General features: G+C 38.3%; 6 protein-coding genes and 1 pseudogene across 6 annotated transcripts in view; all 7 read left to right on the forward strand.

Moving 5' to 3' along the window:
* Window positions 1-688, forward strand: part of LOC103480896 (E3 ubiquitin/ISG15 ligase TRIM25-like) — a 3,708-nt gene extending 3,020 nt beyond the window's left edge. Inside the window, exon 2 of the mRNA XM_008436097.1 lies at window positions 669-688. Within this exon, the coding sequence (XP_008434319.1) occupies window positions 669-688 (20 nt within the window). The remainder of the gene's footprint in view (window positions 1-668) is intronic.
* Window positions 689-2,514: 1,826 nt separating this feature from the next.
* LOC103480895 (E3 ubiquitin/ISG15 ligase TRIM25-like) lies at window positions 2,515-4,012 on the forward strand (annotated as a pseudogene).
* Window positions 4,013-5,540: 1,528 nt separating this feature from the next.
* On the forward strand, window positions 5,541-7,378 carry LOC103480825 (tripartite motif-containing protein 16-like). Its single transcript, XM_008436010.2, has one exon. It carries the CDS (start codon window positions 5,632-5,634, stop codon window positions 7,255-7,257), a length of 1,626 nt encoding a protein of 541 aa, XP_008434232.1. The 5' UTR covers window positions 5,541-5,631; the 3' UTR covers window positions 7,258-7,378.
* Window positions 7,379-12,022: 4,644 nt separating this feature from the next.
* On the forward strand, window positions 12,023-14,559 carry LOC103480826 (tripartite motif-containing protein 16-like). Its single transcript, XM_008436011.2, has one exon. The coding sequence runs from the start codon at window positions 12,152-12,154 to the stop codon at window positions 13,823-13,825; it is 1,674 nt and encodes a 557-aa protein (XP_008434233.1). The 5' UTR covers window positions 12,023-12,151; the 3' UTR covers window positions 13,826-14,559.
* Window positions 14,560-15,347: 788 nt separating this feature from the next.
* On the forward strand, window positions 15,348-19,391 carry LOC103480828 (tripartite motif-containing protein 16-like). Its single transcript, XM_008436012.2, has one exon. It carries the CDS (start codon window positions 15,498-15,500, stop codon window positions 17,172-17,174), a length of 1,677 nt encoding a protein of 558 aa, XP_008434234.1. The 5' UTR covers window positions 15,348-15,497; the 3' UTR covers window positions 17,175-19,391.
* A 793-nt stretch (window positions 19,392-20,184) lies between these two features.
* LOC103480894 (zyxin-like) lies at window positions 20,185-21,750 on the forward strand. The gene has a single exon (XM_008436096.2). The coding sequence runs from the start codon at window positions 20,185-20,187 to the stop codon at window positions 21,493-21,495; it is 1,311 nt and encodes a 436-aa protein (XP_008434318.1). The 3' UTR covers window positions 21,496-21,750.
* Window positions 21,751-23,134: 1,384 nt separating this feature from the next.
* Window positions 23,135-23,760, forward strand: part of LOC103480893 (E3 ubiquitin/ISG15 ligase TRIM25-like) — a 33,222-nt gene continuing 32,596 nt past the window's right edge. Inside the window, exon 1 of the mRNA XM_017310349.1 lies at window positions 23,135-23,760. Within this exon, the coding sequence (XP_017165838.1) occupies window positions 23,168-23,760 (593 nt within the window). The 5' untranslated portion in view covers window positions 23,135-23,167.

Below are 23,760 nucleotides of genomic sequence, written 5' to 3' on the forward strand. Positions count from 1 at the left end.
GGAAGTTGCTTGTTGATGGTTCTCAAACTCCAGCATATGTAACAGTGGGAGTTCAGGTTGAACCAGACTTGCTAATAAGTCATATTTTCCAAGTCAAGTCTAAATCTGTAATGACAGAAATCAATATTTCCTTATCACATGCATGAGATATAGCCCATTACACTTAATTGGTGCAGGGTAGATAATCCTGTATTGTTAGTCCTAAGGCCTATTTTACCACATAAATATTTACCAATTATTTTTAATATTTTAATGCATCTTGGCCTGTTATTCCATTGTTCACCCACATCTCTCTCAGAAAAAGATAAGGGCTGAGCTTTTACTTCGACTAATTTTGACAATCAAATATTCTCCATACATTTGATTGTAAAATCAAACATATGAAAAACATTTCCCAGACAGTAGATTCAAAACTTGACCTTAGGTCATCAGATGTTCACCACTGAATGTCCTTAACAGGAGGTTTCTCCTTTTTCAGATTCAAAAGATATGTTTGATAAGAGGACGAAATAGATTCAGCACCAAATCATTTATCCACGTTTTCAGCATTGTGTTGGACATATCACATATTATGGAAGGTTTGGAAAAAGATTAGAAACATCACGTTCGTTAAAATCACCATTAGAACAACCAGGTTTTTCTCGTTTTTTTCTTGTGCCTTATTGTAGCTATCTGCTATAACCTGTAATTGTAAGTTGATTAAAAAAATTTATTGTAAGTCTCAAACAAAATGAATTATCTCTTGTCTGTTTTCCCCCAACAATACAAACTTGCATTACATTCCCTTACTAGTCAGACAATTCCAGCACAGAGTGAAGCTGGAAAACAAAGAGAGCAAAGTATAGTAAAGTGATAAAAGTACAGATAAAGAATTATATCCAAATGTCCAAATGTTTTCTGTATTCTGTAATATAATGAGAAATTGATAAGTTTCTATTTTGAAATAAAATATGTTGAGCATTGAATACTAATAAAACTTTAACATCTGTGTCAAATGCAGATCTCTGGGTCATTTAAAACGACTAACAGGAACAAAACCTGTCTGGCAGGTTTTGTACAACAATGTTTACACAAAGTGAGCAAATATCTTTCCACACCATCCCTTGACAAACTCAGGTGAATGTATCAGTTCTTCTAAGTTGTTAAAACAGGTACTTAATGTAATGTAATGTAATGTAATTTGTTTTCGAGAAAGAAAATGAGGTGTTTTTTAAGGAGGATGTATTTGTAAACAATATTCTTAATTACAAACTAAATTAGCAACATTCCTTTCCAAAAGYTAACAAGAGTAAAACMTTTAAGCTTTTATGTGATATAAAAARCAGACATGATTAGTAATATCTACTTCTTCCTGAACATAGATGAGCATTTATATCTCYGCCTGCATTTCTGTGACAGATAATAAATCTGAGGTTTGACTCAGACATRCAAATTTATGATCGTAGTAACCTGAAACGTACAACGCTGCTGGAAGTTAACGTGGCACAACATRGAAATCAGATGGATTCAATGAAAYKWTCTTGTTYAGTTTGTTTGGATCYTCATAATGTTTAGGACAGTAAGTTTCACAAACYGACAGAAATGCATAATCCACCTCTGATGTGTAGCTACTGTTGAGATGTTCAAATTATCTAATGAATGTTTCACTGTTTAATTATAGTAAATTAATACATCTGTTACTGTAACATTTATTTTATGCAAGAAATCAGTTGATTTTACTGATTTAATCTTTTAATGCAACAGAAAAATCTTTTATAGAGTTAAATATCTCTATTTAACTATAAATAGAGCAGTTTGTGTCTATTTATAGAGTTAAATATAAATAGGGGCTGTACAGTGGCACAGTTGGTAGAGCTGTTGCCTTGCAGCAAGAAGGTTCTGGGTTCAGTTCCCGGCCCCGGTCTTTCTGCATGGAGTTTGCATGTTCTCCCTGTGCATGGTGGGTTTTCTCCAGGTATTCCAGTTTCCTCCCACAGTCCAAAAACATGACTGTCAGGTTAATTGGCCTCTCCAAATTGCCCCTAGGTGTGAGTGTATGTGTGCATGGTTGTTTGTCTCTGTGTTGCCCTGCGACAGACTGGCGACCTGTCCAGGGTGACCCCGCCTCTCGMCCGGTACGCTAGCTGGAGAGGCACCAGCAACCCTCCTGACCCCATTAAGGAACAAGGGTGTAAGAAAATGGATGGATGTAGTTAAATATTTTCAAACGTAAAAACTTCATTGATCAATAATTCACTTAGATCTTTAAGATCTTTACTGTGCAACAAATCTTTTACAAGTACAAAATGTAAAAGATCTGTTAGTCACACAAATGAATAACAATGACACTGTTTACAGTGAATTAAGCTAATAGGACCAATGATGAATAGATCAATAAATATAACGATGATTATGGTCGACTGGAGACCAAAGTCAGAGTCTGAACTGAAATGTTTACAAAACAGGAAGTGAAGTGAGAAATGCAGCAGCAGTATGAAGTCTTTGGAGATCCTCTGCCCCTCCCAACAACTGCTGTGAAGCTCCTCCCTTCTGTTCAGCACAGAGTTCAGCTTTACTGCTGCTTTTCCTGGTTCCTCCCATGAAACTCAGCTGAAAACTTTAGGTTCGGTAGATCACTGAGCTGACGAGACAAACTGCTGCAGATCAGTATATAACAAACTGGTGTTTGGCTTCTTGTGGGACACATCTACAGGAAGAATAAAATCAGTGTTGTTGAGAAATGAAATGGCTCAGAGAGGAAATCATATGTATTCAAGTAAAATCTCCTGTTCCATTTGTTTGGATCTTCTCAAGGATCCGGTGACTATTCCCTGTGGACACAGTTACTGTATGAACTGTATCAAAGACTTCTGGGATGGAGAAGATAAAAATGGAAAGTACAGCTGCCCTCAGTGTAGACAAATGTTTGTATCAAGACCCATTCTGTTGAAAAACCTCATGTTAGCTGATTTAGTGTAGGAGCTGAAGAAAACTGGGGTCCAAGCAGCTCCAGCTGATCACTGCTATGCTGGACCTGAAGATGTGGCCTGTGATGTCTGCACTGGGAGGAAGATGAAAGCTGTCAAGTCCTGTCTGGTTTGTTTGGTTTCTTATTGTGAGGATCACCTCCAACCTCACTACAATGTTCCACCATTAAAGCAACACAAGCTGGTGAATCTGTCCAAGACTCTCCAGGAGAACATCTGCTCTCATCATAATAGGGTGTTGGAGATCTTCTGTCGTACTGATCAGCAGTGTATCTGTTATCTCTGCACTATGGATGAACATAAAGGCCATGAAACCGTCCCAGCTGCAGCAGAAAGAGCTGAGAAGCAGAAGGAGCTTTGTTGCTTTGTCTCTGTTTATTTTGGAGTTTGCTTGGTTTCTGCCATGGAGGCTACCACGGCAGAACAGATTCACAGAAACTCAATACATTTACATTTATTGCTTTGTCAGACCAAATGTTCAAGTGCAGATGAGCTGATCAAAACTGTGGTTATTATGATGATCATCGATCAGGACATTAGTCATTATTTTATTGGATAAAGATAAACTAACTTGGCTTCTAGAATTTGGTTAGCTCCTCTTGATAGGAGGATTTTATTATGCTTAATATTAATAAAATAAAGCCAAACTGTATCACTCTAAATGATTATAGAGTCACAAGAAAAACTGTAATATCTTGGATTTAAATACAGACTGACAAGAAGAAAGAAATTAAAGGTGGAGCAAATATGTAATGTTTTAAAATCAAACTTAATCAACATAAGTCCAGGTCATCTGTTGTTTTTTCTGGACAGTAATGACTCTCGGTAATACAGAACTAACACAGTCAAATTGTTTGAAATTTTTAACGAGATTATTCGACTTGGGTTTAGAGTTAGATTAGAAACAGTCTCCTTACAAAAATGGACAAATTTCAATGCAAAAACAATGATTTAGTTTTAAAATGCTCTCATATTTCTGTGGACCTTCTCAGTAATAATTTTCCCAGCTCTTCCTTCTTTAGGACTACGATGATAACCCCTATTAATGGATGTTTTTCATTAAAGATTATGCAAAACAATCGTCAAGTAATGATTGTGTGAACTGTTCAGTCTGTAGATATGGTTTACAAACTAATCGTAAAAACTATAAAACAAAAGTCTATGTGATAAATATAGACTTTTGTCTTAATTATAGATAGTTTGAATGCTTTGTAACAGTCATGTCTTCACTGCTAAATTTTTTCTTGTGAACAGATTTTTGTCTTTAGTAGAAAATCACTATTTTGGTATGACTGATTTTATTGTTTTTAATTAGAACCAAAACAATTGTTCGGAAATTATTTATTCTTTGTGATTCATGTTCGCTGTATTATTCTATTGCTGCTTATTTTTTGAGCAAATCATGTTTATGTATCGATTATCAAATATATATTTTTACTTATTTACATCCAGCTTTAGGACTGAATTGGTGCAGATTAGAAAATCCTGAAATGTTTACCCTCAGGTCTAATTTGCATCAGGAACATCTAAGAATTATCTTTAATATTTAAACATTTAATGCAGCGTGTAAGAAAAGGTCTCATCTGTAATATTGTTTCAGAATTTGCTATAGTGTAATATTGGCAATAAGAAGACAAACAGCAACCTATTCTCAAGAAAAAAATAAAAATTTTAGATTGAAATTTCTGAATGCATCAAATAAAAGAAAAACTGATGTTTACTGATATTTTTTCATGACTGTAAAAGACTGAAAAAACATATTAGCAGAATCTTTCATGAATTTTGTCTAGTACCTTCAAATGAACACTAGATGGCAGTGTACGGCAAAAAAAATAAGGTAAAGGTTATTGGACATTCAACACGTGAATTAAGTACCTTATTTGTAAAAGTTGTTTTTACTACTTTTTAATATATTATTTACAAACATATTACACTTCCAGGTGGAAGGGGTCAAAAGTCAGAAAAAAATAAATTAAAATAATAATCTTTGGTGCTTAATAACTCTGGAGCGGTAAGCCCTAATGGGACCTTACTTGCTGCGACACATCCTCTCTATACACCCTGATGCTGAAACATAAATGGGTTTTGAAGGATACAGCCAAGTTCTCATAACATTCAGAGTGGTGAGTTTCACAGATCCCGATGTTGGTTGCCTAGTTGGTTTCAACAAACATGCATAATCTACCTCTGATACTTAAAAAACACAACTTTTAGTAACGTGTATGTAATACTTCTAAACATTAGATGGCAGTAAAAGACAGAAACCAGGGTAAAGGTTTCAAATTCAAAATATGAATGAAGCAGCTGGTCTGTAAACCGGGGCTTCATTTTTACTGTTTTTTAATAAAGAGGGATTTACAGACACATTAACTTTGTTGCTTTATCACTGTTGGGTGAAAAACTAAAGATTTAAATGATTAAAACCATAGACAAAACACTGTTTCATTTCCCAGGAAGAAAGATCTAGTATAACCAGTTCAACCACTCAAACAGAGAGTCAAGTTCAAACAGCCCATTTCCTGGTTCTTCCCCTTTAACAATCTGAAAGACAAAAGATCAGAATATTCAGCGTCAGGCAAAGTTCAGGAGCACAAGAAAAGGCGAGGGTTTGTCTTCGATACACTTTTAGTTGCTTTGAAAGATCCCAGAGTTACTCAGAGCTGAAATGGAGCAGCCAGGAAATCAGATGGATTCCATAACATTCTCCTGTTCCATCTGTTTGGATATACTGAAGGATCCGGTGACTATCCCTTGTGGACACAGCTACTGCATGAACTGTATTAAAGATTTCTGGGATGGAGAAGATCAGAGGGGAGTCTACAGCTGCCCTCAGTGCAGACAGAAATCCAAACTGAGACCTGTCTTGGTGAAAAATGTGCTGTTAGCAGAGTTGGTGGATAATCTGAAGAAAACTGGACTCCAAGCTGCTACAGCTGATCACTGCTATGCTGGACCTGAAGATGTGGCCTGTGATGTCTGCACTGGGAGGAAGATGAAAGCTGTCAAGTCCTGTCTGGTCTGTTTGATTACTTACTGTGAGAATCATCTTCAGCCTCATTATGAATCTCCTGCTTTTAAAAAACACAAGCTGGTGAATCCCTCCAAAACTCTCATGGAGAGCATCTGCTCTTGTCATGATGAGGTGATGAAGATGTTGATGGATGGTTATGAAACCATCTCTGCAGAAGCAGAAAGAGCTGAGAAGCAGAAGGAGCTCCAAGAGAGTCGGCAACAAATCCAGCAGAGAATCCAGGACCAGGAGAAAGATGTGAAGCTGCTTCAACAGGAGGTGGAGGCCATCAATGTCTCTGCTGATAAAGCAGTGGAGGACAGTGAGGAGATCTTCACTGAGCTGATCCGTCTCCTCCAGGAAAGAAGCTCTGAGGTGAAGCAGCAGATCAGATCCCAGCAGGAAACTGAAGTGAGTCGAGTCAAAGATGTTCAGGAGAAGCTGGAGCAGGAGATCAGTGAGCTGAAGAGGAAAGACGCTGAGCTGGAGCAGCTCTCACACACAGAGGATCACAACCAGTTTCTCCTCAACTACCCCTCACTGCCAGCACTCAGKGAGTCGACACATTCATCCAGCATCAACATCCGTCCTCTGAGACACTTTGAGGACTTGACAGCAGCTGTGTCAGAGCTCAGAGACAAACTACAGGACRTCCTGAGAGACTCATGGACAAACATCTCAGTGATGGTCACTGATGTGGATGTTGTACTGTCAGAACCAGAACCAAAGACCAGAACTGAAATCTTAAAATATTCAACAGAAATCACTCTGGATCCAAATTCAGCACACACTCATCTGTTATTAACTGAGGTGAACAAAAAAGTAACAATAATGAAACAACAACAATCTTTTTCTCATCATCCAGACAGATTCACATTTTATGATCAAGTTCTGAGCGTCCAGAGTCTGACTGGACGTTGTTACTGGGAGGTGGAGAGAAGAGCTGAAGCAATCCACGTTTCTGTTTCCTACAAGGACATCAGTAGAGACGGGACTTCAGATGAATGTGTGTTTGGATTCAATGACAAATCTTGGGTGTTAAGTTGTTACACAAGGGGTTATACATCTTTGCACAACAGAGTTAAAACTCCAGTATCAGGTCCAGTTTCCTCCAGAATAGGAGTGTACCTGGACCACAGAGCAGGTATTCTGTGTTTCTACAGCGTCTCTGAAACCATGACTCTCCTCCACAGAGTCCAGACCAGATTCACTCAACCTCTACATGTTGGCGTCCGACTTTTTGACCTGGGAGACTCCGCAGAGATCAAAATAGCTGAGTAGAACAGCAACGCAAAGAATCGCAACAAAATACTTAGCTATGRTACAGGACAGAACGAACATRCATTTCAATAGATTATGTACATTTTAATTGACTTTTAAATAATAGAAAAAAGAAAATCATCAACAGTATTTCTGCTTTGAAATATTCACATCTGCTGAAAACAAAAATCAACGAAGAAAAATGTTTAATTTTCAATCATATGTCAGTGTTCATGTGGATTTTGTGTGTAAAACTTCATTGTTTTTAAATAGGCTACATATCAAGTACTGTGTCTTACTCCAATATTGCTGTTCAAATCTAACAGGTTAGAATTTATGATTCATATTTTCAGCATGTCAATTTTTTTTATTTCCTCCAATGTGTGAGAGAAGCATACAAATGACTTGAAAATGTTTTTTATTTCATTTGATAAGTTTATACTTTATCAAATATTTTCTTATTGCTTTATTTTTTCCCAACTTCAATGCTAATAAAAGTCTCCACAGAAAGTAATGAGTCTCCACCTTGTTTCTAATGCATCTACCAGCTAAAGTACAGACGCCACTTCAACATTTATCTCAAGATAACATCTGCAGTAGCTAACGTGTTAGCTACTGCAGATAAAATTTGCCATGTAAAGGTAGATAGCATGCTAGCTTCAGCTAATAGGCTAGCTATAGCTTCTAACAGAATGTTAGCTAAAGGAGGCTAATGCAGCCATTAACTTCTTACTTGTCTTTCACAGAGAAGGCACTCCCAGACCAGTTCTGGTTCTCCTGGAGGCTTATCTCTTTATGAGTTTTCCTGTTTGCTGTCACTGCATAAATGCTCAGAGAGATTTCTACAGCGCCAGCAGCTCAATGCAATCAACAGTCCGGTTGTTAAATGCTCATTAATGAGGAGTTATTGCTGCAAGTCACTGGCTTGATGTCATCTGTTGTGTTTTCTTAGAAAGAAAAGTTTTTAACTAATTTAATAGTAAGCTGAAGTTGACGATGGATGGACTTTTTATGTGTGTTATGTAGTAAGAGCAATGCTGTATAAAAATAAATATACACCTGAGACCAAAGTCTGAAGAAAAATGTTAAAAATGCGAGAAATGCAGCAGCAGTCTGAAGTCCTTGCAGATAATTTGCCCCGCCCAAACGTAGCTGCGTTAAGCTCCTCCATTGTGTTCAAACACTGAGTTCAGCTCTGCTGCTGCATTTCCTGGTTCCTTCGTGTCTCTCTGAAAGCTTTAATATCAGTAAAATCACTGAGTTGATCACACAAACTGCTGCAGATCAGTAACAAACTGGAGTTTGATTGCTAAAAGGAAGAAAAACCTGAGACATTCAGGGTTACTCAGAGAGGAATCAGATCTGTTTGGATCTACTGAAGGATCTGGTGACTTATTACATGGGAACACATWTACTGCACTAACTTTATTATTAATAATAATAATGAGTTTTATTGATAATTCACTTCATATTTACTGAAATTGTGATGTTCAACAATCAAATGCAAATTGAACTGCAAGTATAATAAACTATAAAAAGACCCTTACAGATTAAGTATTAAAACAGGATGTTTTGTTTAAAAGGAGAACATGGAAAAACACCAGATACAAAGAAAAAGCAGTATATCACAGTCAAGGTACAGGGCAGGAAACAACCCAGTTGATTATGGTGTGGGTGGAAATCCTGGGAATATGAAGGAGGTTCACGTTAGAACAGGGGTGTCCAAAGTCGGTCCTCGATGGCCGGCTTCCTGCATGTTTTAGTCTCTCCCTGGTTTAGCACACCTGCGTCAAATGATGGCTCGTTAGAAGGCCTAAGGAGAACATTGACTTGCTGAGGAGGTTACTACAACTGGGGGGAAAACTAAAACATGCAGGATGCCGGGCCTCGAGGACCGACTTTGGACACCCCTGTGTTACAGGAATGGAGAGTGAATGATGACATTCAAGAGTGAGGAGATTTTACAGGGTAACTAAATCAAAAATTTACCTTTTTTGCAGATAAGTTGTATAAATTGGAACTTAAGTGGGCTATTTTTGTTATTTTGCAAATTGTACTATTATCATTGCAACTTCTTTAATTCTGCAACAGTTTGCCTAAAACCATCTCAGTGCTGCCCTCTTTGGTTGAACAGTTGCTACTGCAGTTATATTTTCCTATTGGTTACAAACATTACAGCTTGGTTGATGTCTGTCACACAGCACTGCATTTGGTCATTATAAACAGAGACAAGTCTCCATGGTTAGTGTGGATTTGGAATAGCAAGCATGGTCAGTATTGGTGACTTTTCTCAGCTTTGCTCATATATGTGATTCCTTTGCAATGTGTGACAGAGTAGAATGGGTTCCCTGTCTGCTCTGACTGCAGGCGGTTTGCTGCAGGACAGCTGACTGATGCTGACTGCAGTCTCAGTGGGAGGGACTCACTGCAACCCGAACTGCTCACTCAGGACAGTTTCTGCAGACTTATTGCAGCTTTCACACGTCGTCATAAAAGTCTTTAATAACAGAAAAAAGTGGTTTGATATTTTAGCTAGTCGCTCTTTTGAAAAAGAGGGTCTGAAAAGTCACTAAATATGATGACAAAGTCTTTAAGTGGTCAACTGTGTTTCTTTGGTCCCGATCAGAGGTGCTCTTCCACCCTCAATTTAGCTCCACACTTGGCCATTCCTCTCAGTGTTTCTTACTGTAAGTGAAAATACAGTAATCAAGTCCAGAGAAGACCAAGACAAACTTACTTTAAGTAAAATGGTGCATTCGCATAAAGACAGTAAAACAGGGGAGATCTTGTAGATATTAGCGGGACAGGAAGTCAGTGGAGAGAATGAAAAATGGAAATTATGGGTTTCATGTCAAGGTACTCTCATCAGGGTCCTTGCAGCACTGTTCTGTACTTACTCTAATTTTTGTATGTTTTTCCTAGGAATCCCAAAGAGAAGTTCATTACAGTAATCAAGTCTGGAGACGACGAAGACATGAACAAACTTCTCTACTTCTGGGAAGATCAAAGGAGAAACCACATCTGTCCTCCATGAAGGACAGAGTTCATACTGAGTCCTGGAGTCTGAAAAAGACTCCAACTTGACCCACTGCTTCAGGTTTCTGCTAAGCTCTAGGAGAACATCCGCCCTCTTCATGATGAGGTGATGAAGATCTTCCGTCGTACTGACCAGCAGTGTATCTGTTATTTCTGCACTATGGGTGAACTTAAGGGTCATGAAGCAGTCCCAACTGCAGCAGAACCAGAACCAAAGAGCAGAGATGACTTCTTAAAATATTCACAAGAAATCACTCTGGATCCAAATACTGTCAACATGTTTCTGTTATTGTCTGAGGGGAACAGAAAAGTTACAAGAATGGAAGAAGAACAGTCTCATCCTGATCATCCAGACAGATTCACTGGTTTTTGGTTTCAGATCCTGAGCAGAGAGTCTGACTGGTTCTTGTTATTGGGATGTGGAGATGAGAGGAAGATTAGTTTATGTTGACGTTTCATACAAGAACTGTACATTTCAGCTACAACTTTTGTCTTTTTCAGTTTTAAACTATAAAAGTTGTAGCTTTAACTCAGAATTTCCTCCTTCATATGTTGAACTTTATTGGTTGACAGTTTACTGTATTGAGCAAAGTTCACTGTTTATAATATGGATTAGTTTGAGGATATAGTTTGAGTCTGATCCCTCATTTCACATCACTCCTCATTACAGAAGATGAATGACTTTCCCCTGTTCAACCTTGCTTTTGTTGTTTGTGTGAAAGGGATTTCCAGGTCAAGAAATGTGTGAATATAAGTTGATGTAACTAAAACTACAAAACTATGTAAAAGTAAAATGTTTTAATGGTATGTTTATGTATTAAACAATATTATAAAAGACTGCAGTTTTGTTTTTATGATGAGTTTTAACCAAAAAAAAGGATTTAAATACAAGATTTAAACTGGGTAGGTCAGAAAGGCTGCAAAATATCAAATGGTTTTGTTTTTCAGTAAAAATATATGCACTTAACGAAGGTCCACAGTAGAACCTGAGCTGAACGTGTTCTTATTCTTTTATACAAGTCAGAGAAGTAGAGAGAGTAGCACAACATAATAAAAATGAGACGTCCATTACAATCTGCTACTGAAACAATCAAAATCAACAGTTAAGTCATTTGAAAATGTTTTGCTATACCCATATGACATAACATAGGTCAAAGTTTATATGCAGTAATGTCTTTAACTTGGTGAACCATTGATTTATAACTCATTGTTAATTTTGTTTTCCTGTCATCACTCTTAAGTTTGATGTGCTGCAGAAGCTCATCAACCCTTAATGAAAAATTAAGGTTTTTGTTTGAAAACCTTAATTTTTCTATTTAGTATGTCAAAATGACTCTTCAGCATAATGGACGGGGGTCATTTGGACTGAGTGCTCAGATTCATGATATGCAGCATGTCTTAAGATGGTGTAGAGATTTCTGATCATTTCGTTTTTTTGACATTGCAGCATTTTAAAATAGCAGCTGGACTGGAATTAACTGGATATATTTTTTTAAATATATTTCATCATTTGACAAAATCAATGCAGAAAAGATATTTCAAAAATATTGTCAATTCAATGCTAAAGTCAGAGTCAGAATAATAAAGTTTAAAAAGCAGGAAGGGAAGTGAGAAATGCAGCAACAATCTAAAGTCGTTGGAGATCCTCTGCCCCTCCCAACAACTGCTGTGAAGCTCCTCCCTTCTGTTCAGCACAAAGTTCAGCTTTACTGCTGCATTTCCTGGTTCCTCCCATAAAAGTCAGCTGAAAGCTTTAGGTTCGGTAGATCACTGAGCTGACGAGACAAACTGCTGCAGATCAGTAAGTAACAAACTGGTGTTTGGCTTCTTGTGGGACACATCTACAGGAAGAAAAAAATCAGTGTTGTTGAGAAGGGAAATGGATCAAAGAGGAAATCAGATGGATTCAAGTAAATATTCTTGTTCGATCTGTTTGGATCTTCTGAGGGATCCGGTGACTATTCCCTGTGGACATAGTTACTGTATGAATTGTATTAAAGACTTCTGGGATGGAGAAGATCAGAGGAGGATCCACAGCTGCCCTCAGTGTAGACAAATGTTTGTATCAAGACCCATTCTGGTGAAAAACATCATGTTAGCAGATTTAGTGGAGGAGCTGAAGAAAACTGGGGTCCAAGCTGCTGCAGCTGATCACTGCTATGCTGGACCTGAAGATGTGGCCTGTGATGTCTGCACTGGGAGGAAGATGAAAGCTGTCAAATCGTGTCTTGTCTGTCTAGTTACTTACTGTGAGAATCACCTCCAACCTCACTATGATGTGCCTGTAATGAAGAAACACAAGCTGGTGGATCCCTCCAAGAAGCTGCAGGAGAACATCTGCTCTCGTCATGATGAGGTGATGAAGATCTTCTGTCGTACTGATCAGCAGTGTATCTGTTATCTCTGCACTATGGATGAACATAAAGGCCATGAAACAGTCCCAGCTGCAGCAGAAAGGGCTGAGAAGCAGAAGGAGCTCCAGGAAAGTCGACAACAAATCCATCAGAAAATCCAGGACCAAGAGAAAGATGTGAAGCTGCTTCAACAGGAGATGGAGGCCATCAATGTCTCTGCTGATAAAGCAGTGGAGGACAGTGAGGAGATCTTCACTGAGTTGATCCGTCTCCTCCAGAAAAGAAGCTCTGATGTGAAGCAGCAGATCAGATCCCAGCAGGAAACTGAAGTGAGTCGAGTCAAAGATGTTCAGGAGAAGCTGGAGCAGGAGATCAGTGAGCTGAAGAGGAAAGACGCTGAGCTGGAGCAGCTCTCACACACAGAGGATCACAACCAGTTTCTCCTCAACTACCCCTCACTGCCAGCACTCAGGGAGTCGACACACTCATCCAGCATCAATAAACATCCTCTGAGACACTTTGAGGACGTGACAGCAGCTGTGTCAGAGCTCAGAGACAAACTACAGGACGTCCTGAGAGACACATGGATAAACATTGAACTGGCAGTCAATGAGGTGGATGTTCTACTATCAGAACCAGAACCAAAGACCAGAGATGGATTCTTAAAATATTCACAAGAAATCACTCTGGATCCTAACACAGCAAACACAAAGCTATTGTTATCTGAGGGGAACAAAAAAGTAACATTAATTGAACAGCAACAGTCTTATCCTGATCATCCAGACAGATTCACTGATTATAACCAGGTTCTGAGTAGAGAGAGTCTGACTGGACGTTGTTACTTTGAGGTGGAATGGAGAGGAAGAGGAGTTTATGTAGCAGTTTCATACAAGAACATCAGCAGAGCAGGAAAGTCAACTGCAGCCATGCTAGGATTTAACAGCAAATCTTGGGCATTGCGTTGTGACACCAACAGTTACATGTTTTATAACAACAATATCAAACTTCGAGTACCAGGTCCAGTTTCCTCCAGAATAGGAGTGTACCTGGACCACAGAGCAGGTATTCTGTGTTTCTACAGCGTCTCTAAAACCATGACTCTGATCCACAGAGTCCAGACCAGATTCACTCAGCCGCTACATGTTGGGATTTGGCTTTTAGATGTTGGGGTATCTGCTGAGTTTATTAAAGTTAAATAGAGTTACAGTAGTGGAAGGAGGCTGGTTGATTTTCTGCTGTGAATACAACAGCTTTGTTTTTTTTCTCTAAAGAACAAGAATATTTTACAAAATATAGACTATGAAAATAGAATAAAGATTATGCTATTGCCAGAACTTCATACTTATATCTTTTGACTAAAACATTTGTAATTGTGTTTAAACATAAAAAAATGTATTGCAGTGAAGAAGACTGATATAATATAGCAATATAGCAACTTTCTTGCTATATTGAGCGAAGTTCTAGCCAAAAAAATTGTAATGGCCAAAATTGGATTCAGTAAGTTAGGCTTCTAAAAAGATTGGTAATCGGTGATTGGCCAGAAAACTGCAATTGGTGCACCCCTACCCTGTTGTCTATTTACCTCATGTTAAGCTTCTTATTGTATCCTCAGATGTTTATAAACATAAAAATGACAAGATGTGGGTTGTAAACATGTGTTCATTTTGAGTTAGTTGTATTTATACATTTAAATGAGGTATATAAAAACAACAAGACTTTTGAAAGAATAATACGGGTCCAAATGTAGACATGACTACTTGAAAATATTTCATTTCTTTGAATTGTGGATTTGTTCTTAATAATTTAATAATTTGGGTCCTTAAGTTGCAAAATTGCAGCTAACATTTTGTATTGAAAAAGCACTGAATCTATGGACGCTTTATGTTTTATTGAGAACTGTACATTTGAAAATATCTTGATAATGTTTTAATTGTGATTATTCGAGTTATTTATTCATAATTTTATTTAAATTCAAGTCAACTTTATCAAAAAGTTTAAAATTTTTCATTGAAAAGCCATTAGGTACATTGTTCACAGTTCTAATTTTTCTTGTAGACATGGACATCTGAGAATATTTTTTATGGAATATGAATTTTATAAGCAAAATAAAAACTGGCACCATGTTCTACGTTTTGCTTTGTACAAAAGGTCTGAACCCTCAGCTATTTAGAAACAATTTCTTGCTATAGGCGTGGACTTGTTGATGTTTTACAACTGAACTGCATTAAAGACATATACAATGGAAAAGATCAGAGGAGAATCCACTCTTCCTCAGTGCAGTTAGAGTTTCATACCAAGGTCTGCCCTGGAGAAAAATATTAATTCACCCATTTGCCCAAGGTGAAGAGGTTTGTCACAGCAACATATCAGTAGTACTCCAACCAGTTTAACAGGTTAAAGACAATGTGACTCATATTTCAAGTACTGACTGTGTCTTCTATTTGCTCTCACAAGACTGACAAGTGTGCAAGGGAATTAAAATACTTCATCCAATTGTACATCAACAATTTATTCACAAATGACATATACATAATAAATATGTTTCAGCTAAAGCTTAAAAATAAACCTGAGGGTTAAAAATGAAGTTGCCACTGTTGTACACTAACACTGCATTTTAAGATGCTCTTTCACCTGGATTGGAAAATGCAGCGATAACCACTCCCATTTCTCAAACACAGAGTCTGACAGCTTATTTCCTGGTGTTTCGCCTCGGATGCCAAAGTCACTGTGAAGCTGAAGAACCGACAAGTCCACTTTCTGCACTTCTGTGAGTAAAAAAAGAAAGAAGTTAAACTAAGTTTAACTTATTTTTTGTCATATACTTATTGCTGAAAAGGAGAGAAGGGAACTACTGAAGAGTTGAGAAGTGAAATGGCACAACGAGGAAATCTGATAGAACCAGATAAATACTCTTGTTCCATTTGTTTGGATCTACTGAAGGATCCGGTGACTATTCCCTGTGGACACAGTTACTGTATGAACTGTATCAAAGACTTCTGGGATGGAGAAGATCAGAGGAGAATCAACAGCTGCCCTCAGTGCAGGAAAAAGTTCTCATCAAGGCTTGTCTTGATGAAAAACTTCATGTTCGCAGAGTTGGTGGAAGATCTGAAGAAGACTGGACTCCAAGCTGCTCCAGCTGATCACTGCTATGCTGGACCTGAAGATGTGGCCTGTGACGTCTGCACTGGGAGGAAGATGAAAGCTGTCAAGTCTTGTTTGGTCTGTTTGGTTTCTTACTGTGGGAATCATCTCCAACCTCATTATGATGTCCCTGGATTGAAGAAACACAAGCTGGTGAATCCCTCCAAGAATCTCCAGGACAACATCTGCTCTCGTCATGATGAGGTGATGAAGATCTTCTGTCGTACTGATCAGCAGTCTATCTGTTATCTCTGCACTATGGAGGAACATAAAGGCCATGAAACAGTCCCAGCTGCAGCAGAAAGGGCTGAGAAGCAGAAGAAGCTCCAGGTGAGTCGACAACAAATCCATCAGAGAATCCAGGACCAAAAGAAAGATGTGAAGCTGCTTCAACATGAGTTGGAGGCCATCAATGTCTCTGCTGATAAAGCAGTGGAGGACAGTGAGAAGATCTTCACTGAGCTGATCCGTCTCCTCCAGGAAAGAAGCTCTGAKRTGAAGCAGCAGATCAGATCCCAGCAGGAAACTGAAGTGAGTCGAGTCAAAGATGTTCAGRAGAAGCTGGAGCAGGAGATCAGTGAGCTGAAGAGGAAAGACGCTGAGCTGGAGCAGCTCTCACACACAGAGGATCACAACCAGTTTCTCCTCAACTACCCCTCACTGCCAGCACTCAGTGAGTCGACACACTCATCCAGCGTCAAGATTTGTCCTCTGAGATTCTTTAGGAATGTGACAGCAAATGTGTCAGAGCTCAGAGACAAACTACAGAACGTCCTGAGAGACACATGGACAAACATTGAACTGATCATGCCTGTGGTGGATGTTTTACAACCAAAATCAGAACCAGAACCAAAGAACAAAGCTGGGTTCTTAAAATATTCACAAGAAATCACTCTGGATCCAAACACAGCAAATAGGAAGCTGGTGTTATCTCAAGGAAACAAAAAAGCAACACTAATGGAACAGCAACAGTCTTATCCTGATCATCCAGACAGATTCACTGATTGTGATCAAGTTCTGAGCAAAGAGAGTCTGAATGAACGTTGTTACTGGGAGGTTCAGTGGAGAGGAGGAGGGGTTAATATCGCAGTTTCATACAAGAATATTAGCAGAGCAGGATGGTCAAAGGAATGTTTATTTGGATTTAATGACAAGTCCTGGTTATTATGCTGTGACACAGAAAGTTACACATTTTATAACAGTGGAGTTAAAACTCCAGTATCAGGTCCAGTTTCCTCCAGAATAGGAGTGTACCTGGACCACAGAGCAGGTATTCTGTGTTTCTACAGCGTCTCTAAAACCATGATTCTCCTCCACAGAGTCCAGACCAGATTCACTCAGCCTCTGCATGCTGGAATTCAGCCATATTACGGATCCACTGCTGAATTCAGGAAATTAAAATAGAAATCACAATACCAAACATATTTATTTTATTGTCTGAGGGGAATATGAAAATATTGGAAGAACCGTCATTTCCTATTCACCTAGATTTATTGATTATCAGGTTCTGAGCAGAGAACATCTCACTGTTACAGGGAGATGGAGTGGAGAGAAGAAGTTATTTATACAAGAACAGCAGCAGAGAGGAAAAGTCAGAGGAATGTATATTCTCAAATCTTAGCGCTATGTTGTCATGTAGAAAGTTTCAAAGTATGTAACAACTTTGTCAACACTTAAGTATATGGTCCACCAGTTATTCTGTCTCTACAGCTTCTCTGAAACAATGACTATCTTCCACAGAATCCAGACCAGATTCACTCGAACGTTACTTATTGGGGTTAGACCTTACTTTTATGGAGACTCTGCTAAGTTCATTAAAACTACAGTCAACAATGATCTGAGGTTCAATTGTTTAAAATATTTATTTTAGTTTCAGTTTCTTTATAGAGTTCATTGTTGCCCTTGCTTCACTGCTCAGATATCAGAGCGATGTTTCACAAAGTGGGATTACGAAATCCAGGGTAAGAGATAAAGCCAGGTTTGACATAGCACTATCAGTTCATCCTGGATTTATCCGTTTCACAAAGACTAAGCTACATTCAGGACGTGCAACTACGTCAAACCAGGCTTAAGTAATTCAGGTGAACAGATTTCTTCAGCAGACCAATGAGATCAATCAGATTCATTGATGCTACACTAGATAAATTGCATATGTCACATCTCACACCAAATGAACAACTGCTTTTGATTGAGGATTATGAGGAACTGAAGCACACCATAATAAAGAAAAAAACTGCTGCTACTTTATCAAACAATAACGGATTGATTAAATGCATAATTAGCCCAAAATATACATTTCCAAATTATTCTTAAATATAAAATATCATAATCATATCTGGATGTCAACATTATAACATGTGAGTCTAACAGTAGATTCAATAATGTTACTCTTTTTTGTTCTACATCTTATCAATATTTATACAGAACAAACATAATAAAAGTGTCAAGATTAAATATAAGAACATTTGCGGTATCTGGGAACTATGTGGACAAAATATTGACTACAATGTGCAAATGGTTAACTAATATCTGACAAGGTATAAGACCTGAATACCCTTTAGTTACTTTTACATATTGTCAACTTCATGTTATGCTTTTGTTTTGAATAGACAATTTCTTGTTTAGCTGTAAGCGTAAAGGCCACTTAATAGCTATCAAAAGACAGAAGTTGTAACGGAGTATATAAAATGAATCATATTAGCAGCCCTCTTGATGGGCTGAAGGGAGCCTATCTTTATGATGTAAATAAGTACTGCTTTTAAATATTGTGTGATATGCTAGAACTAAAGCTAATTTACTACAGTTTATTTTAAGTTGAGTTAAAATTAATCAATGAAGTATATAAAGTATGCCACTACTAATATGTTATGACTTGATTACAATATTTTTGTTTCTTTATGGGCCATTTGTCTAATACCCTCAAAGGCCTTTTAATTAAGCCATGATATCTGGAAATTCCTGGATTATTTATGAGTCTACTTTGTCATCTTATTTGTTGTTTTATTAATGTTGGAGGTTTTTTGTGTAGTGCCTCTTCCTGATTCTGTTCAGCCATGGAGGCTATCACTGACTTTGATTTTCCTAAACTAATAACCTTTAGATTTATTGCTTTGTCAGATCAAATGTTGTTTAGATACATGTGCAGATGAACTGTAATTAGAACTATAATTATCATCATCAGTCAGGACAGTCTTTATTTTACTGGACAAATATAAGATTCTCAATTAAACTGATTGTAGGAATGAATCAACAAGATCAGAAAATTGCTTAACTTTACTGGGTGAAAAGTTCTGATATATTTTGGTTCAACTGAAATGTCCCGACATGCATTCAGTCAGACACTACAAGCTTGATATTTAAAACTGAAATCTTCAGTTCAGTAACAATATTGTTAGTTGATGTTGAGTGAAAAGTTTTTTGTTTGTATTAAAAAAGATTCAGAAGCAGAACAGTATATCAATTTTTATATTCATGAACCTGAAAACATTACTTACAAATCAAATAGTTATAGAAAATTGTGGTAGTATTGCTCAATATGAACAGATAAATATTTTTATCCTTGTGTTCTTCTGTTGTTTCTGAGTATATATTTTCTATGTTATGCATTTGATAACATTTAATAACGTCACTGTTACACTTTCTTGATGATTATTGCAATAAATACATAAAACACAACTGAATGGCTGTTCTTTGAATATGCAGAAAAATGCTATTAGACATTGTAATGTACGCTTTAATTTTTACTCAGAGAAAAAGTGACACTATTTGCAGCAGGACACACATCAGTGAGGGAGAGCTCACTAGTCCTAGAATAATAGAGAGAAAACTGGTTTAACATGTTATAATAATTCTGCAAAACATAACCTTTTACTTTCCATGCAGCATTCAAGATAATGAATCATAATATCAAAGTGGTTCTAAATACTGAAATGCATTTTACTGAATTTGAATCTGCTGAATGGTTGGCCTATGTAGTTCTGTGTATAAATAAGGTATGTTGGTCTTTTAAAAAGTATCTTAAGACATTTGTTGTAAATTTCCCTAATTATAATGCAATGATTAAAATGAAATTAAATGGATGGATGTGTCTTAATGAGTTTAATCACGTGTTTAACTTTCCACCACTACCTTATCATGGAGTTCACTCTGCAACAACAACCTCTGTCCTGTAGAATACCAATAACAGCAGTAAAAGCCACTCCCATCTGTCAAGTAAACGGATGGGAGTGGCTGATGGCAGCTCCAGCAAAGGCACGTGTTACATGTTCATTTCCCTAAAGGAAGAGTCACACAGTATTACTGAGCTGAAACGCCACAGCAGAGAGATCAGATGGATTCTGCTAAATTAACTTGCTGTATTTGTTTGGATCTCCTGAAGAGTCCGGCGACTATCCCCTGTGGACACAGCTACTGTATGAACTGCATCAGATCTTGCTGGGATCGGGAGGATCGAAAAGGAGTCTATAGCTGCCCTCAGTGCAGGAAAAAGTTCCCAAMGAGGCCWGGACTGGTGAAAAACATTGTGTTAGCAGAGTTGGTGGAGGATCTTAAGAAGATTGGACTACAAGCAGCTCCGGCTGGTCACTACTACGCTGGACCTGAAGACGTCGCCTGTGATGTCTGCAGTGGGAGGAAGAGGAAAGCTGTCAAGTCCTGTCTGGTCTGTTTAGCCTCGTTTTGTGAGAAACACATCCAACCTCATTATGAGTCTTTTACTTTTAGTAAACATAAACTTGTTGAAGTTTCAGCGAAGCCCCAGCAGAACTTCAGCTCTCGTCATGATGAGGTGAGGAAGATTTTATTCGATAAATATAAAAGAGATCGAAATGAAGCAGAAAGGACAGAGAAACCGGAGTTTGAGGTGATGCGACAACAACTTAAGCAGAGATTTCAGAACCGTGAGAAAGATGTGAAACTGCTTCAGCAGAAGATGGAGTGCATCAGCGTCTCTGATGATAAAACAGAGGAGGACAGCAAGGCGTCATTTCCCTCCTCTGACAAAAGGAGGGTGAAGAGCAGACCTTTATCTGTGCCGCTACCTCCTGGTCCAGACCCAGTCCCAGCTGGTGGTGTCTCTCCAAACATGAAGAAACTGATCAAAAACTTCAACAAAGACCAACCAGCACCTGTACCCACCTCCATTCCAACAAAGATTTGTGGGAAATGTGGCAAGGATCTGTCCAGCACTGAACCAGCTTTGAAGGCAATGGGCAAACTCTTCCACCCCAGCTGTTTCTGCTGCAAAAGCTGTCATCGCCCCCTGCAGGGCATGCAGTTCTATGTCAAGGAAGGCTCTCCAGAGTGTAAATGTTGCTATGTGACTTTCCTGCCTCCCTGCTCTAAATGTGGAGAGAAAATCACTGATCGTATCCTGAAGGCCATGGGAAAGTGCTTCCATGTCCGATGCTTCCTGTGCAGCACCTGCTCCTGCAACCTGGATGGACTCCCATTTATCGCAGGTGAAGACGACAAGCCCTACTGCGTACAGGATTACCACAAGCGTTTCTCTCCTCAGTGTGAAACCTGTAAAGAACCCATTGTTCCGGCTCTGGGCAGTGAAGAAACTGTGAAACTGGTGGCTCTGGGGAAGAACTACCACATCAAGTGTTACCAATGTGAGGACTGTGCTCGTCCATTTTCATCTGAAGTAGATAAATATCAAGGTCATCCTGTGGATGGCAGGATTCTGTGTACTAAGTGTCACACCAAGAGGACCAAGATGTGATTGGCTGATGCAGGATCTTTAGGTTGGACCAAATTTAAAAGCATATTAATTAAAGTAATAATTTCAATTCACAAAACAATATTTGACAACTTCATGTTGTAGCAGGTTCTACACTGAATTAATGCCTCTTTTTGGCAGATTTCTTATGTACGTTTTCCAAACAACTTTGTTATTTAAAGTGCAGCATATTGTAAAGCACTTCGTAGATTTTATCCAAATAATTGTTTTAAAATTTCATATCCAATAAGATGAGGCTCATTTGTAACGTTTTTGACAATAAATTAAATCAGGTGTTAAACATACTTTTCATGTAGTCCATAATTCTGTATTAGAATCTTTGTTTTGTCCGATATAATATTCTAATCTAAATGTCCTGTTTATTAGCTATAAGCATAAAATAATCATGGTCAATAGATATGAAGGCTTGAAATAATTAATCTGTGTGTAATTAATAACAAGTAGACAGCTGAAAATTATTCTAAGTTATTAGTATTTTGGTTAATCTTACTCAAGTAAAAGTGGTCATCCAAAAAATAACCTGAGTAAAAGTATTTGATAAAAAGGCCAAAAAGGTCTGAGTTCATCTTGTTTGTATTTCCTTTTTAATTCATGTAAAACACTTTAAATTGCCTTGTTGCTGAAAATGTGCTGTATAAATAAAATGACCTCACCTTAACTTACTGAGTTCTTGACTTGACTATACTGATTTAATTTGTGAGAATTATGTAAAAATAAATACAAATCAGATGAATGTAAAGGTTCTGGTACTTTGAGTGATCCATCCATCCATTTTCCTGCATGCTTGTCCCTCAGTGGGGTTGGGAGGGTTGCTGGTGCCCATCTCCAGCTAACGTTCCGGGCGAGAGGCGGGGTCACCCTGGACAGGTTGCCAGTCTGTCGCAGGGCAACACAGAGACACACAGGACACACAACCATGCACACACACACTCACACCTAGGGGCAATTTGGAAAGGCCAATTAACCCAACAGTCATGTTTTTGGACTGTGGGAGGAAACCGGAGATAAAGTACTCCATGCAGAAACTCCATGCAGAAAGACCGGGGCCGGGAATTGAACCCAGAACCTTCTTGCTGCAAGGCAACAGCTCTACCAACTGCGCCACTGTGCAGCCCCTGATATTTAATTATATAAAACATTTTTTTGAGTGATTAAATAGAAATAAATTTATTAAAAATAAACATAAATTTAATACAAATACTTCAGCAGAAGAAACTGGTACCTGTTATATGAGTTTTCAACAACATAAACTCTTTTGAACCATGACATACAGCAGCAGGTTGTGTATACAAGCTAAAGCAGTGAAACGTACTTCCTGTAGCAATGCCTTTTACTCAATCTGTAACATGATACACACACAAAAAAGATTTTGTGAGAYAAATGCAACAAAACCTGAAAACTAAATAATTCTGGAGGCAGCAGGTGAAGGTGAGATAAATGTATGTTTTTACTGTAGACTCAAACTTGTCTTTGACCTGTCRTAAAGCAAACGGAGAGAACCACTCCCCTTACCGCAACACAAAGTTCAGATCTGCCAGTATGAAAAGTTATTTCCTGGTTCCTCCCATTTAAATGTGAGGGCTTGGTAGAATTGCTGCGCTGTAAAGAGCAGGAACTGATCACTGCTGACAATGCAGAGCAGTGAGGAAGAAAAATGGATTCATCCAAATACTCTTGTTCCATATGTTTGGATCTACTGAAGGATCCGGTGACTATTCCCTGTGGACACAGCTACTGTATGAACTGTATTAAATTCTTCTGGGATGGAGAAGATCAGAGGGGAATCTACAGCTGCCCTCAGTGCAGGAAAGAGTTCAAACCGAGGCCTGAACTGGAGAAAAACATCATGTTTTCAGAGTTGGTGGAGGATCTGAAAAAAACTGAACTTCAAGCTGCTCCTGCTGATCACTGCGATGCTGGACCTGAAGATGTGGCCTGTGACGTCTGTACTGGGAGGAAGATGAAAGCTGTCAAGTCCTGCTTGTTCTGCTTGATATCTTATTGTGTGAATCACCTCCAACCTCACTATGACATCCCTGGATTGAAGAAACACAAGCTGGTGAATCCCTCCAAGACTCTCCAGGACAACATCTGCACCTGTCATGATGAGGTGATGAAGATCTTCTGTCGTACTGATCAGCAGTGTATCTGTTATCTCTGCACTATGGATGAACATAAAGGCCATGAAACAGTCCCAGCTGCAGCAGAAAGAGCTGAGAAGCAGAAGAAGCTCCAGGAGAGTCGACA

Source organism: Poecilia reticulata, linkage group LG18 (assembly GCF_000633615.1).
Source record: "Poecilia reticulata strain Guanapo linkage group LG18, Guppy_female_1.0+MT, whole genome shotgun sequence".
In the NCBI taxonomy this organism is placed as follows: domain Eukaryota; kingdom Metazoa; phylum Chordata; class Actinopteri; order Cyprinodontiformes; family Poeciliidae; genus Poecilia; species Poecilia reticulata.

Excerpts from the sequence above, each read along its gene's own strand:
- LOC103480826 (XM_008436011.2), top strand. The coding sequence starts at position 12,152 with ATGGATCAAAGAGGAAATCAGATGGATTCAAGTAAATATTCTTGTTCG.